This window comes from Exophiala oligosperma (genome assembly GCF_000835515.1).
Source record: "Exophiala oligosperma strain CBS 72588 unplaced genomic scaffold supercont1.3, whole genome shotgun sequence".
Taxonomy (NCBI): domain Eukaryota; kingdom Fungi; phylum Ascomycota; class Eurotiomycetes; order Chaetothyriales; family Herpotrichiellaceae; genus Exophiala; species Exophiala oligosperma.
This window is the reverse complement of record NW_015622820.1, coordinates 862,753-875,336: the sequence shown is the minus strand read 5'-3', so window position 1 is coordinate 875,336 and position 12,584 is coordinate 862,753. Positions and strand designations below refer to the sequence as shown.

Genomic DNA, 12,584 nt, shown 5'->3' with positions numbered 1-12,584 from the left:
GAGAGAGGTGAAGAGGGGCCGCCATAAGCAGCCGATGAAAGTCATACTAGTCTCTAGTTATATGCCATGTACCAGCTATATCCGCTCCTACATGTTTCAACCACGATTCAACATGCTGTCTTTCAAATTAGCCCAGAACCCCAAATCATACACATTATCCACCTCACGCAGACTATGGACCTTGGCCCATCTCTCGTCAGGGACCTCCTCATTTCCCTCGTTTCCTGCTCCTTCGCCAACACCCTCCTTCCCATTTTCTCCCTTCTTTCTCAGCGTAGGTTGTCTACCATCGACCATCCTGACGAGCCACCACTTGGCCCTCGCACCCCTGGGCCAGGGGCGCCTGATATCCTCGTCTCTCGGCTCGACATCATCGGGCAACTTGGGATACGTCTCCCTCAGCTGGGATATTCGGGCCCTATACACCAGATCGTCACGTATATCCTCCCTCCAATCACTCCACTTGGCGCTTTCGTTCGTGGTCATGCCCGCCCAGACCAAGTAGGCGTGATAGACCAGAAACCCCGTGGCGAGCGGGAAACTCAACATGGTGAGCATCATCACACTCCCCACCCTCCACTCGACACTGATCGCCCAGGCCCAACAGTGCCAGTACTCGGCCCAGCTCAGGCCGGTGCTCCACCTCTTCGAACTCACGCTGCCCCTGGTCAGCGCGGAGGGGACCAGCCTCTCCTGCAGCCTCGCGTCCAACAAGACGTAGCCCAACCGAGCACCGTACGCGAGCAACGCCGCCGTCGCGACGATCAACAAGTTGAACCACAGGTAGTTGTTGCGTCCCACGCAGTTGTTGATCCAGATGCAATGGTGGTCCTGCCTCTGCACGCAGGCCTTGCAGATCGGGCAGTGCTTGCTCCTCGCCGGTTTCGCGAACCGACACGTGCTGCAGAAATAGCCCGGGTGAAACAAGGCAAAGTCATAAGGGTAGGCACGCATACAGGTCCCATGGTTCTGCGTCGTGATGTTCGAACTCGTCGCGGCGGAGAGGTACAGAAACGCCATCGGCCCGGAGATCAGACACGGTATAATGAACTTTTGTGATGCAGATAGTCGATCCCATGCTGCTGGGACAAACAACACCTCGCCTATGACTTGTAGACCGAGGAAGAAGAGCTAAACGAGAACAAACCCGTGTGTTAGAGTTCCCTAAGCACCACAAACAAGAGCCTCGCGTGCATACAACACTTACCAATACGAGAGGATGTTTCTCATTCATCAAATAATTCCCCGTCCGAGAAAGACTGCGCGATACACGACGTCCCGTGAGTCTTTCGTCCACCGCAATGAATCCATTCGGTATGTGCCTCCATAGTAATTGGTGTAGAAATGAGATTTGTGTTCGTCTATGAAATCAAAAAAAATGTCAGCAAGGTGAATTCGAATTAACAGTCTCGTGTGTATTGAGCTGCAGAGAAGAATACGAGGAGTGGGAGAGAAATCATAACGTATTGACTGACCTGAAAACTGGTAATCTTCCAAAAAGTGCGATAAAGACAATAAACGAAATGGTCAAGACCACCAATGCTATTGTTCGAATGAGTCCCATTGTTGCACCACTGTACCCTATTTACCTGAGGTGGGCAGGTACTTTATGTGTAGTCTGTTACAGAAAGCAAGCACAAAAAACCATCAAAATAGTCAAAATAGTAGAGCGGTAGAAAAGAAAACTACCTCAAGGTCATCATCATCCTATGATGATGCCTGTTGTGAGGCTGATTCGAGGCTCATAACAACTTTTACGTACCTCGATCTAGGCCAAGAATGGAAAACAATTCGAACTACTCGCTACAAGCATACAATGTTTGATGCTCCATTTCTACTGTATGAGTTAATGTTTTTCACAACGGGTACAACACCAAAGACTCCAAGTCAAGGCACTGTGTACTCTCTACAGAATGAAGAATCCGAAAAATACTTGAAAAAGCACGTTTTGGTATCTTTATTATTCACAATCATGCTGAAGCCAGTTAAAACCCTGGTTCATACAGCTTTCCCTATCGACCTCTGGCTTTCCCATCGATCGTGTCTTGCATGAAATCATTTCTCCATAAAAGCCCTGACTTTGAACGGCATCGAAGTTCCCAAAGCACCGCCAACACTCATACTTCCATGCACATATCAACGCCATTGAATCAAACACAAAACACCTCCAGCGTAAGCTTTACCTAACAACACCTTGGCGACCTCTAGAGATCTTCAAGCATGCATACTTTTGGTCTTTCGATGGCCCTGCGCACCAGACCTTGACTTGCTTGGGCTGCAGGTCTGGCTTATCGGACTACCACCATACGTTTCGGTTCGAGCATGACCAGGTCGAAATCCTGTCGATGCTTCAGCCTTCAACTTCTTCTCCCGTCTGAGAACGTGCTCAGTCCAGCCCTTGAGTTGAGCAGATGAGCCTGGTACATTCTTTCCAACGACTTGTGCGAGTGCAACCATCCACTCTTCTTTCTCGGCAGTCGAGTCGGCATAGAAATCAATAACTTCTCCATTCGCAAAGCGGATACGGAATCCCTCTTCGACAAACATGTAGCCTTCCTCTTCCTCTGCAAAACCACTCTTACGTCGACCGCCGCCTTTTGTAGACGTTTCCTTCTGCGTCAGAGAAGACTTGTCATCAATGAGGCGACTGGCCTTGGCAAGGTTGATGGTGGCTCGTGGTTGAAGAGTCGTCTCGTGGAAAGCAGTCAGTTTTGTTCCTGCAAGCTTAAAGAATCGTCGTCGCCAATACTGCATTGCGGTCAGCGCTATTTCGAAATCAATCTTCGTTAAGTAAAAGCAACTTACTGGACAATCTCCACCTTGCTGGCTGAGATAACCTTCGAATGCTTTGATGTTGGCTTGCTGTTGCATCCGCTCCTCAGCATCCCGCATTGCACGCACGGCTCCATTCATGCTCTTAGGCATATCTTCATCCTTGGCTCCCCTCGGTTTGGGCACGTACAGCAGTTGCAATTCAAGCTTGCCGATTTCATATGGCGGACGACGCTGAAGTTGGGTGACCCCTTTCTTGCTTCGAGAGCTTCCAACGTGAACCTCCTCAAGAGCCCACTCATTGAAGCAGGTGATGTCCACAGTGTATGGTCTGCCGTAAGCGTGCTTCTCATGCTCAGCTAGGGACACATAAGCACGAGCGAAAGATCCATCCTTCGCGACAAGCCCTTGAACCAATTCGTATGCAGATGGAGGAGTAACAGGCCTTCTGACGGCTTGGGCCTCTTGCATCGCCCTCAACTCCGACTCTTTCTTCTTCTTAGGAGAGCCAAACAGTCGCCCAAAAGCACCTTGTTTCTTAGGCGAGGATGGTGGTTTGCTAGGTGACTGTGGTCTTTCGACCTTCGGCTCCTCAAGCTTCATTTGAAGGGTGAGTTGGAATTCGAGCTCGTTGAGGACGACCAGCTCGAATTCCTGACCGATTGGTGCACTTCGGGCAAAATCTAGCCATGCAGTTGTTACACAATGGAGTCCGTTATCTAGTGTCAAGGCAAAGTAGGTGCGTTCGTCTATTCAGGGTTAGTAGTCTGCAGAATTGGTGCGATTCGACAATACTTACGCTGAGGGAAGGGCATTTGCAAGTCTTTCACACCAACAACCTTGACGAAAAGGCGACCACGCTCGGCGCCATCTTCCCATTCCTCATCCTCGGCAATTTCATCTTCTGCGACAGCATCGAGAGTCTCCTGAGCATTGCTCATTTGACCTGGCAACGGTGGAACAGGTCCATCCATTTGCTTCCTCTTGCTCAAAGCCTTTTCCCCTCCAACCCGAATGCTCTTTCTTCTCATCTTACCATTCCAGGGCTCAGCAGTCCATGTGGGCTGGCTTGTCTTTCGGGGAGAGGGTTGGACCAGATTTGCATCTGGAACCTGGGATCCAAAGGGCTCGCCTTGAAAGCCAGGGAGTTCGGGAGATCTCGATTCATCCTGTGAAATGCGTTCGCTGGCGTACACAATTTTGGTGTTCTGCCGCATCAAGTAACCTCTCTGTCGTCGACCAGCTCGATTAGCAAATGACTCTTCAGAAATTGATGAACCAGGGGAAATGGCTCTTCCAAGCGGAAAAGGAGCTTCACGGGGCCTAGGGAGGGCAGGAATATTGTTCATGGGGTTTTCAAACTTCGGGTCCTTGGAACAAGAAACTTCGACCGACGGGAAACGGCCATTGAACGGGTAGTAAAGACGCTGCAACGAGAGTTCAAACTCTACCTTTTGGGCTTCCACCACGCGGTCAAACTCCTTCTCAAGTCCTAGGCCAAGACCTTCGTCGAGGGAGTCATGTGGGATGTCCAGCTGTACTAAGCTGCTAACCCGATTGCTCTCGGGAATCTTGTGGCTCGTCTGAATGTGTTGCTCTTCTATCCTTGTGGGGTTCACTGGCTCTGCGCTGAGGCTGTCAGGCTTATCTTCAAACTCAGCCGAAATAGGAGAGACTGGAGAGGGCTCCTTGTCGTGAACCACCACCGAACCACTGTCTGATGGGGAGACTGATCTGTCGCTATCATCATGTGCTGCAGACTTGGTGTCTGAAATATCAGAACCATCGTTCACTGGAACGTTAGAATGCCTGGGGGAGTGTCTGACAACAGAATCAGGACTTCTGGGAACAGCTTCCTCTACAGCTGCAGATAGAGGAGCTTGGTATTGTCTGTGCTGAATCTCTGGGGTATAAGAACGTTGAATATTTTGGCGTAGAGCTGCTAGATCTGGAAGAGCAGTCGAATGTGTAGCACCATGGTTGGCCTTTGCTTTCTCGTCGTTATTGGACAAATATGATCCAAATCCAACATCGAAGCCACCTGTGTTACCGAAATCGGTGAACTCAGGGAGTGACATGCGGTTCTCGGCCTGCGATCCAAGCTCTCTAGTCGGAGTCCGGGCTTTTGGAGTATCTTGGCCGTCATCGGTGTCAAAAATGAAGGGCTGAGCTGCAGGGACTTGAGATGCCTGTGAGTACTGGCTTGTGAGGTCGTCGTCTTGGTTGGCGCTTGTCTCTGAATCTGAAACTCGACGACTGTACAAATCGGGAATCGAGTAGAGATCTTCCTCTTCCAGCTCTTCCTGCTTTATCTTTGGCAGTGTCGGGTCTTCGAGCGACGGAATCGGAACATCTGGGTCATATAACACATCACGCGCTTGCGCTACACCATCGGATTCCTCGCTGCTCTCTCGGCTGCCCTGTCCTGGCTCACCACGTAATGCTTCCAGGACCGCGGCTCGAGAAAGTTGTGGCGTTGAATTTCGTGATTCAGACATCTCGGAATCAGGAAGTCGAGGCATGTAGGACTTTTCGAGACTGGCATCACGAACCGGACTCGTCTCTTTCGAACCCATTCTCCTCATTCGGCGTTCCCGGTCTTGTTCTTGAAGTGCCATCAGCCTCAAGCGATCATCACCTGTAAGGGAGCTGGAGACTCCCATCTTTTGAATATCGGCTTTGGAGATGACTGCAGAAGCGGGAGGGGTGGGAAGAGATCGTCCGGATATACTCAGGCGCTCCATTGTGCCAGACAGGTTTTCATTCATTGGCAGTCGATTGCCACCAGGTGGTAGAGGTGGCAGAGGACGATGTTGTCCGTTTGAGTCTACTGAGCTCGCGCTCGTTTGATGTGGTCGAGATGCCAAAGCGCCTGGCTGAGCAGTTGGTGCAGGACTACCGCAGTCGTCGTCGAAAACATCTTCTTCTCCCCGTGACAGATCTTTGTTGGCTGTTTCTGGGCTCATGAAGCGCCAGTCTTCCGGCAGAACAACCGGCGTCTTGTCAGTGTCCTCCAGCGAGGCGTCAAAGCTGTCATCTTGATCCATTGAAGAGCCCCTTTCAAAGCTTGCATCCTCGTCCTCATCGTCTTCGTTGGACTGGTAGCTGCCTTCACGCGACCCTGATGCGCATGACGAAGGTGCCGGTGTGGCCATTTCGTACTCATTAATCTGAGGTGGCTTCTGGTCGAAGGTAACACTCTTCTGATGACGATGCAACCCACGACCAGCGGGAAGTTGTCTACTCTGAATGTCATCATCATCCTCCCAAATACCCGTCTCGGGATCGAAGCCACTTCTTCTGAAGGCTGCTCCGGTTTTCTTCGATAAGGATGATTTCATAGGAGGGCTGTTCAGCCTACTAGGCGACAAAGGAGTAATGAGGTTTGCGGCATGGTCCTGCTCTTCGAACCCCCTCTTCGCTTGTGGCTGTACCGGCGAAGTGTAGGAAGGGGCGACATTCTCCTTTCGAGTTACGTCTGAACCCCGATTTGGTGATTGTTGCCTCGAGAATTGCATGCTGTGTGGCCTTCCGTCCAGTACCGAAGGACGCGAAGGGTCATAGTGACTGCTCTGTTCGATGGCAAACATGCTGCTGTTCTTGACCCTCGAAGCCTTTTTGAGATTCTCAATCGATGATCGCTTGGTAGGAGAGTTTCGAGGAGGCGGAGTATCCTTTGTGCTTTGATGCTCTCTGGCAGGCGAATTGGGATCACGTCCCTGCCAGAACAGTCGTGGAGACACACCGGAAAATGGAGAGGAACCGGCTGGTGAACTTTCGTTGCTCAACAACTTACCCTGCAATTGCGTGAGTGAGGTGTTGTTCAAAGGGTTACAAAATCCAAACAACGCACCTTTGGCTGCGGGAAGCTAGGAGAATTTCGGCGCAAGGCCATGGGACTGAGCTCAGACAGGGGGCGGTTCGTTACTCGGGGCAGCTTGGACGGTGATGTTCCATTGCTGCCCTTCTGGATTCGTAAGGGTGGGACCTGTAAAGAGACGGTGACATGTTAGATCTACAGAGGAATCACGAATGTCAACAATCGGAGACAGCACAGCACGTACCTCCGAAGCCATCGCGGCTAGAACGTAGACAATGGCGTTGTAGTGATGACTCGGTGACGCTCAGACCATGAGAATGAACAGTGGAATGAATGAACAGTGGAATGAATGAACAGTGCGCCGCAGGAATGAGAGCGAAATTGTCAATGTTCCAAGCAGGCAGCCCAGCTGCGACGTGTTCTCGATAGTAGTGGAAGGGAGTTGATAGTAATGACTGTATTGAAGAGCGAATTGAAGCAAGATGCGACCGCGATGAAGACCAGTCCAGTAGGATGCTTTGGTAGTAAAGAACAGATGGAGGAGTGTGTGAATTGAATCGGCTGCGGCGCTACTCGTTTTACGCGCCTATTGGCACTGGAGGACAACAAAGCCATCGCCTGTTGGTTGCCATGGGCAACTCGCACACTCCCGCCAACTTTTTCTTGCGCCCCCGCATCAAGCTTCAGGTACTTATTGCGCCACATTAAATACTAGTAGACTCAGGTATTTGCTGCTCAATACTCCGGTCGTAGCTTGGTACCTCATATAGGTCTTTATTTACATGTCCTACTGCACGTACCCGTACAATGACAGGGAACATGGCGACATAAACAAGTTTCCTCCCGAGACCACACTTCTGCAATCAACGTCCTATCTGGTTTCCGATAACTGTTACGTGCTCGATCAAACCGTCCTCTTTCCCCGCCCTTTCTACAATGGGTGGAATATTTCCTAGCGCAGGTTTGTGTAAGAACGCGGCCTTGACAGCGCTTATGGCGCTCTCAGTTTGTTCTCTCCATGAGACATGATTGATGGAAGGTTGCCGGAATGAAGCATTGCAATCAAGAAGGTTCGAGCAAGAGGACTCACCTTTAAGGAATAATACTACGAGATTGCAAACGATTGATTAACAGCTAAATGTAATTGATGAATCTAGATATAATCCGTTGAGGACTCGACGTCCAACATGATGGCGTCCACATTTTGCTTGTGCTTGAAATTGAAAAGCACTCCCTTTGAAAATGAAATTGACGTGGGCCCTTTCAACGATTTGTCTCATTGTCCTGCATCCGTGGACAATGACGGGAGCTGGCATTGGACCTCAGCAAGGTAGACAAATCGCTTTTGTCCTCCCCTTCCCAAAGTCTTCATTTCATCCAGAGGCAATGCCCGTGTTTGATGGCTAGGCATGTATCTGACAAGGCGTGACCTCAGGGATATCTCTTTCGATCCTCAAAGAGCACCAAGTACCACCGAACGCAGTCGACATTCGCCTTCCACCAACCTTCGGCCCGACGAATGCGTCCTCCAAGCCATGGACGCCCATGCCTCCAGGCTGGTTTCTTGGTGATTGGTTCATCACATTCTCCAACCAAGAATTGTATCGTCTTTTCCGTAACTTCATCTGGACCCTTACGCGACCCTGCCTAGATGGTGCATGCTATGCCCAGGAGGCGACAAAGCTTGACACCTTGACATCTTTTCAGTTGGTCAACGATACAAAGAAGCCCAATGCAACATACTTTGCATACTCGCACGACACGTCCATCGCAGTGGACGCTTATCATAGCGTGCCGGCAGGATCCCTTGCATCTCAAAACAACACCTACGAGATCATTGGCTGGGGATACGATTCTAATGATGCAGCTTTCATCGTGGTTTATGAAACTCCGACCGCTTCGCAGACAGTGCCATCACTAGACATATTCAGCCGAGATCCCTCGGGTCCAAGTGACGATACTCTGAATGCAATCAAAGTTGGGATCAAGATGTTTGGGAATCAGCATCTGCTTGACCTTCTCAGAAACGTGACAAAGACACCACAGGATGGTGGCAGAGCTGGCGATACATGGCCATCATGTAACGCAACCTGCAGGACGAATGGTGAGTGTCTCCAACAAGCTATCCAGCTGTCATCATCGGGGCGGAGTTGCGTACTGACACCATTGTCCTTCAGAGTATTCAGTCCCTCTTGACTGAAGTGGTGCGTGAGAATTGGATTTGTCCGGTGGTTAACCAGCAAGTCAAAGAGAAGTGGGCAAAAGAGAAGTGATAGCAAGGAAGTGTCTGGACCTGACACCTTCTCAAAGGAACTGCTCCATTCAATGGCCACTCATTGCCGTGACCAAAATAGACCAGATATTCCGATTCGTAAAACCTTTCAAGGGTCTGCCTGCATCATGAGAGGTTCTCCAGGAGTTCACGTGGATGTGAGATACTGAGAAGTTTCGGCGATTGCGTGCCTCTGCTCCATGCGGGAATGTGCCCCTGGGTCCTCGCAACCACGTTGTTGCAAGCAGGCTACAATTGAGTCGGCCGCTGTGCCCAGACCGCCACTGATCGCGGGCCATGTTGCGTACCAGAAAAGAAGGCGCCATCGTCATGCTGATCACGATCCTGGCAAGGTCTGGGCCAGAATCCCTCTACGAGTACGTGACGACCGGGTCATGCATGGGTCATTCGACTCTTTTTTCGCCTTGGAACTTGTATCGTACCGTCACGGCATCAGATGTGTAGGGGCGCTCACCAGAGCTCACAGCTGGTCTCCGGTAATTCGTCCTTACTTCCGCTCTATCGTGTATCGTCCGGTAACCAATTCCCCTGGATCCCGGTCTTGGTCCCCGCTCAGTGAGACTCTGCCGGTGGCCTGAATTGCTGAGGTTGAGCGTCGTATCTCGAGGACTTTCCTATTCTCGGCGTGAATGCGAGGCACAGCCCAAAAAGCTTGTATTCGCATGGAACACTGGAGAATGGTACATGCGATGAGTCAGGATGCTGCAAGGCCTTCAGTCCAAAATGCCAACGCACCCACATTCGGGCCGCTGAAACGCCGATTTGATACTCCCTAACTAAAATCATCCTTCGCTTTTCTGGAACGGACTGTCGGAAGACGTCTGCTTTCAGCCCTATAGGGCGAGTGGATACAGACTACCGGCGTACTGTAGCTGTCCGCAGAGTGACCGATGTGCTGGCATGACTACCTGGGTACGCTGTGAAGGGCGGTGGCCCTGAAGACAAAATGGTGCTTCGGGGGCCTAAGCTGGAGGTCGGTAACGCCCTCAAGATCTGCAAGGGCAAGACTCGCCTATGGTGAAGAACGAGTGCCTGTTGCTGTATGGCTGGAACGCTCTTTGTTTTTTGTCGTTCCTGTATGGCCAAGAACGCGCCAAAACATATTCCTCATAATCACAATTTGCACTCCTCATCTTGCTTTCATCTTTCCTGCACTCCACGCTGTGATCCATGAGCATCAACCATCGCCTGTCTTTGCTACACTTCATGTAGCCAGGAGTCACGTCCCGTGCGTTCCGACAATCTGGAACATTTTCGTGTGGTACTTTTGCTACACGCACTTCAAGAGCTGATCGGAAAGCTGCCGGTATACGTCTCTCATGCCAACGAGACCAGGCCACTTCCCATCAAACAACGTCAATGATAACAGGCAAGAATTGGAATGTTGACACATACTCTCCCAGATTGATGTTCATTGTCTCTTGGTGGATGTACCTCGACCCGCAATCGTCCTCTCAAGCGTTGTGTTCTCATCCAAGTTCAAGACACGATAGTCCTTGATCATCATGCTCGCCAGGGAAATGTAATGCGCGGGCATGAAGGTCATTTGTGATGTACCGAGTGCTCCGTTTTTCGGAGCCCGTACGATCTCCTCCCCGTAGACTTCCACGGGTCTGCCAGCCGACAGGAATATCTCCTTGGGGGAAAAATTTCATCCACCCAGGCGGCGTTCCACTATCTGCTGGACGAGTGTGTCGAGCCGTGTGTGATACCAACTTACCAAGAGGTGATGTCCCAATTTACGAGAACCATTCGTCACGTATAGCTCCGTGGACAGCTTTGATCGATGTGAGGGAGAGAGATATCATCCTCCAGCGTGTGTGCCGTGCCGTACACAGAAGTTTGGGCCTCGACAGCACTGAGTTCTACTGATTCCCCTTGGGGTTCAAAGCCTGGATAGTCGGCTGTTGACAAAACTGCATCTGGGAAATCGGAAGGTTTTCGCCGAAGAACTGACTCAATATAAATTTCCAACCACGTACGAACCCCACAAGATCTTCTCGTTCTTGTTAAAGATCAATGAGACAATCATCCAGAACCGGACTCGGTATGACTCATGCGAGCCCGGTTCGAGACAGAAGACGACACGCGTGAGTCAAACATTTCTCCATACATCTCCTTTGCGGGGACGCCACAGACGGTATACGACCAACAGCACAAAGCGCACGAAGAGAGCCGGCGGACACTTCAGAAGTGACCTCGGCGAAGCATTTGGTGTGTGCCTCGACGTAGCACCCTGTGAACGCGAGCGATTCGACTTGGCATTTGTGACGAGAGCGACTCACGCTGGCCATTGCAGCGATGATTTTGATTACGGGAGAAAAGTCAGGCTCGACGACCTGTTAGTCCACTGGATTCGATGTTCTGAGCGATACCAAAAAAAAGGGTTATCAATCCAACCCGGAAAAGCTCTTTCTAAAAGGGTTCGATGCCCATTTGGAAAGGGACCTTGGACTCGCTGAGCTGGCCTTACAATGTGGTAAATCGTCATCTAGAGAAAACCCAATCTGGAATTCGAGCGCGTCGTATCACATCGATAGAGAGAGAGAGAGAGAGAGAGAGAGAGAGAGAGAGAGAGAGAGAGAGACAGATTCTACGAATCTTCACATGTCATTGTGCACACACACACACACACACACACACACACACACACACACACACACACACACACACACACACACACACACACACACACAGCCCCTCCCCTCCCCCAGATTTTGATCTACATCTTTGCAAAGAGCCTTACGGAAGGTTTAAGAGCCACATTATAGACCTCAATCATTAGTTTCTTCTTGTTGACTTGATGTAGTCAACACTCACGACTCACCACTCGACGACCGAGTTTTGTCTCAACTGCGTTGATCATGACAAGGCGGGGAGAACTGACTCCAAGAGCTCTGAATTCAATTCTCCAGGTCTAAAGTCCTGACAACAAAACCAGGATTTATTTTCCAATTTGTCCAAGTCCAAAAAATCTCACTAGGGAGATTCGACATCATGAGCTAAAGATCTAGCCTTGTTTTTCTTTTCAGAACAAAGGTGGGTCTTGTCAATCTCAACTTCAACACTTTTTCTTCATCCACCCCCAACCAACCCTCTGACGAGTCTCACCTTCCCCCCTTTTTTTGATTTTAGCAATGACAAGATGCAGTATGCAAGCACGGAGAAAAAGGCCTGACGATGGTTTTTGACAAGTAATCTACAAACTTAGCCAAGGTACGTTTGGTAATTGACTATACAAAATACTGTACGAAACCTGTAACTTCGTATTACCTTGCAAACCGTCAATACAGAGTTACTCTGATCTCAATCCCCAGTCTTTTCCCATGGCTTCGAAAAAGGAAGCCAGACACCGACCAAAAAAAATACAATAACGCCCTGTGAGGGAGCGGGAGAAACAAGTGAGCACCGAGAGAGAGGCATGGGGAGACCTCTGAAAAAAAATCCCGGATACACACACACACTCACACTCACACTCACACTTACGCACTGCACACCTCTGAAACCGACCCCATCCCTAATCCAAAGGTCCTTGAGAAGCACAAGGCTTTGTTTGGCAAAGACAATGCGCGTGTGTTGCTTCGCTCATCGCTCGGAGAAACTCGCTTGGATATGCAAGGTAATATAGGACTCGAGTGGAGAGGGGGAGAGTTCGATGCGAGAAAAATGACTCTTCTTTTTGCTTTCTTGGGTTGCTTC

The 12,584-nt window shown here is 50.3% G+C and overlaps 2 protein-coding genes across 3 annotated transcripts; both read right to left on the bottom strand.

The window, feature by feature from the left end:
- Positions 1-46: 46 nt before the first annotated feature.
- On the bottom strand, positions 47-1,564 carry PV06_03131 (uncharacterized protein; the record flags this gene model as incomplete). The annotated part of the gene is made up of 3 exons (XM_016403889.1): positions 47-1,131; positions 1,208-1,361; positions 1,476-1,564. The coding sequence occupies 3 exons, from the start codon at positions 1,562-1,564 to the stop codon at positions 97-99; spliced, it is 1,278 nt and encodes a 425-aa protein (XP_016264894.1). The 3' UTR covers positions 47-96.
- A 376-nt stretch (positions 1,565-1,940) lies between these two features.
- Positions 1,941-6,914, bottom strand: PV06_03130. Of its 2 annotated transcripts, XM_016403887.1 has the most exons (6): positions 6,837-6,914; positions 6,626-6,760; positions 4,224-6,569; positions 3,572-4,001; positions 2,806-3,521; positions 1,941-2,748 (listed from the first exon to the last, which is right to left on the bottom strand). In XM_016403887.1, the coding sequence occupies exons 1-6, from the start codon at positions 6,846-6,848 to the stop codon at positions 2,215-2,217; spliced, it is 4,173 nt and encodes a 1,390-aa protein (XP_016264892.1). In that variant the 5' UTR covers positions 6,849-6,914; the 3' UTR covers positions 1,941-2,214. The 2 variants fall into 2 exon arrangements, with proteins under 2 accessions (XP_016264892.1, XP_016264893.1); XM_016403888.1 differs by lacking the exons at positions 6,626-6,760; positions 6,837-6,914 and having other exon boundaries at positions 4,224-6,594.
- Between the last annotated feature and the right edge of the window lie 5,670 nt (positions 6,915-12,584).

Coding starts and splice junctions, on each gene's coding strand:
- PV06_03130 (XM_016403887.1), bottom strand. Junction 6,570..6,625: donor CTAGCTTCCCGCAGCCAAAG/GTGCGTTGTTTG, acceptor ACGCAATTGCAG/GGTAAGTTGTTGAGCAACGA. Junction 2,749..2,805: donor AGCAAGGTGGAGATTGTCCA/GTAAGTTGCTTT, acceptor ACCGCAATGCAG/TATTGGCGACGACGATTCTT.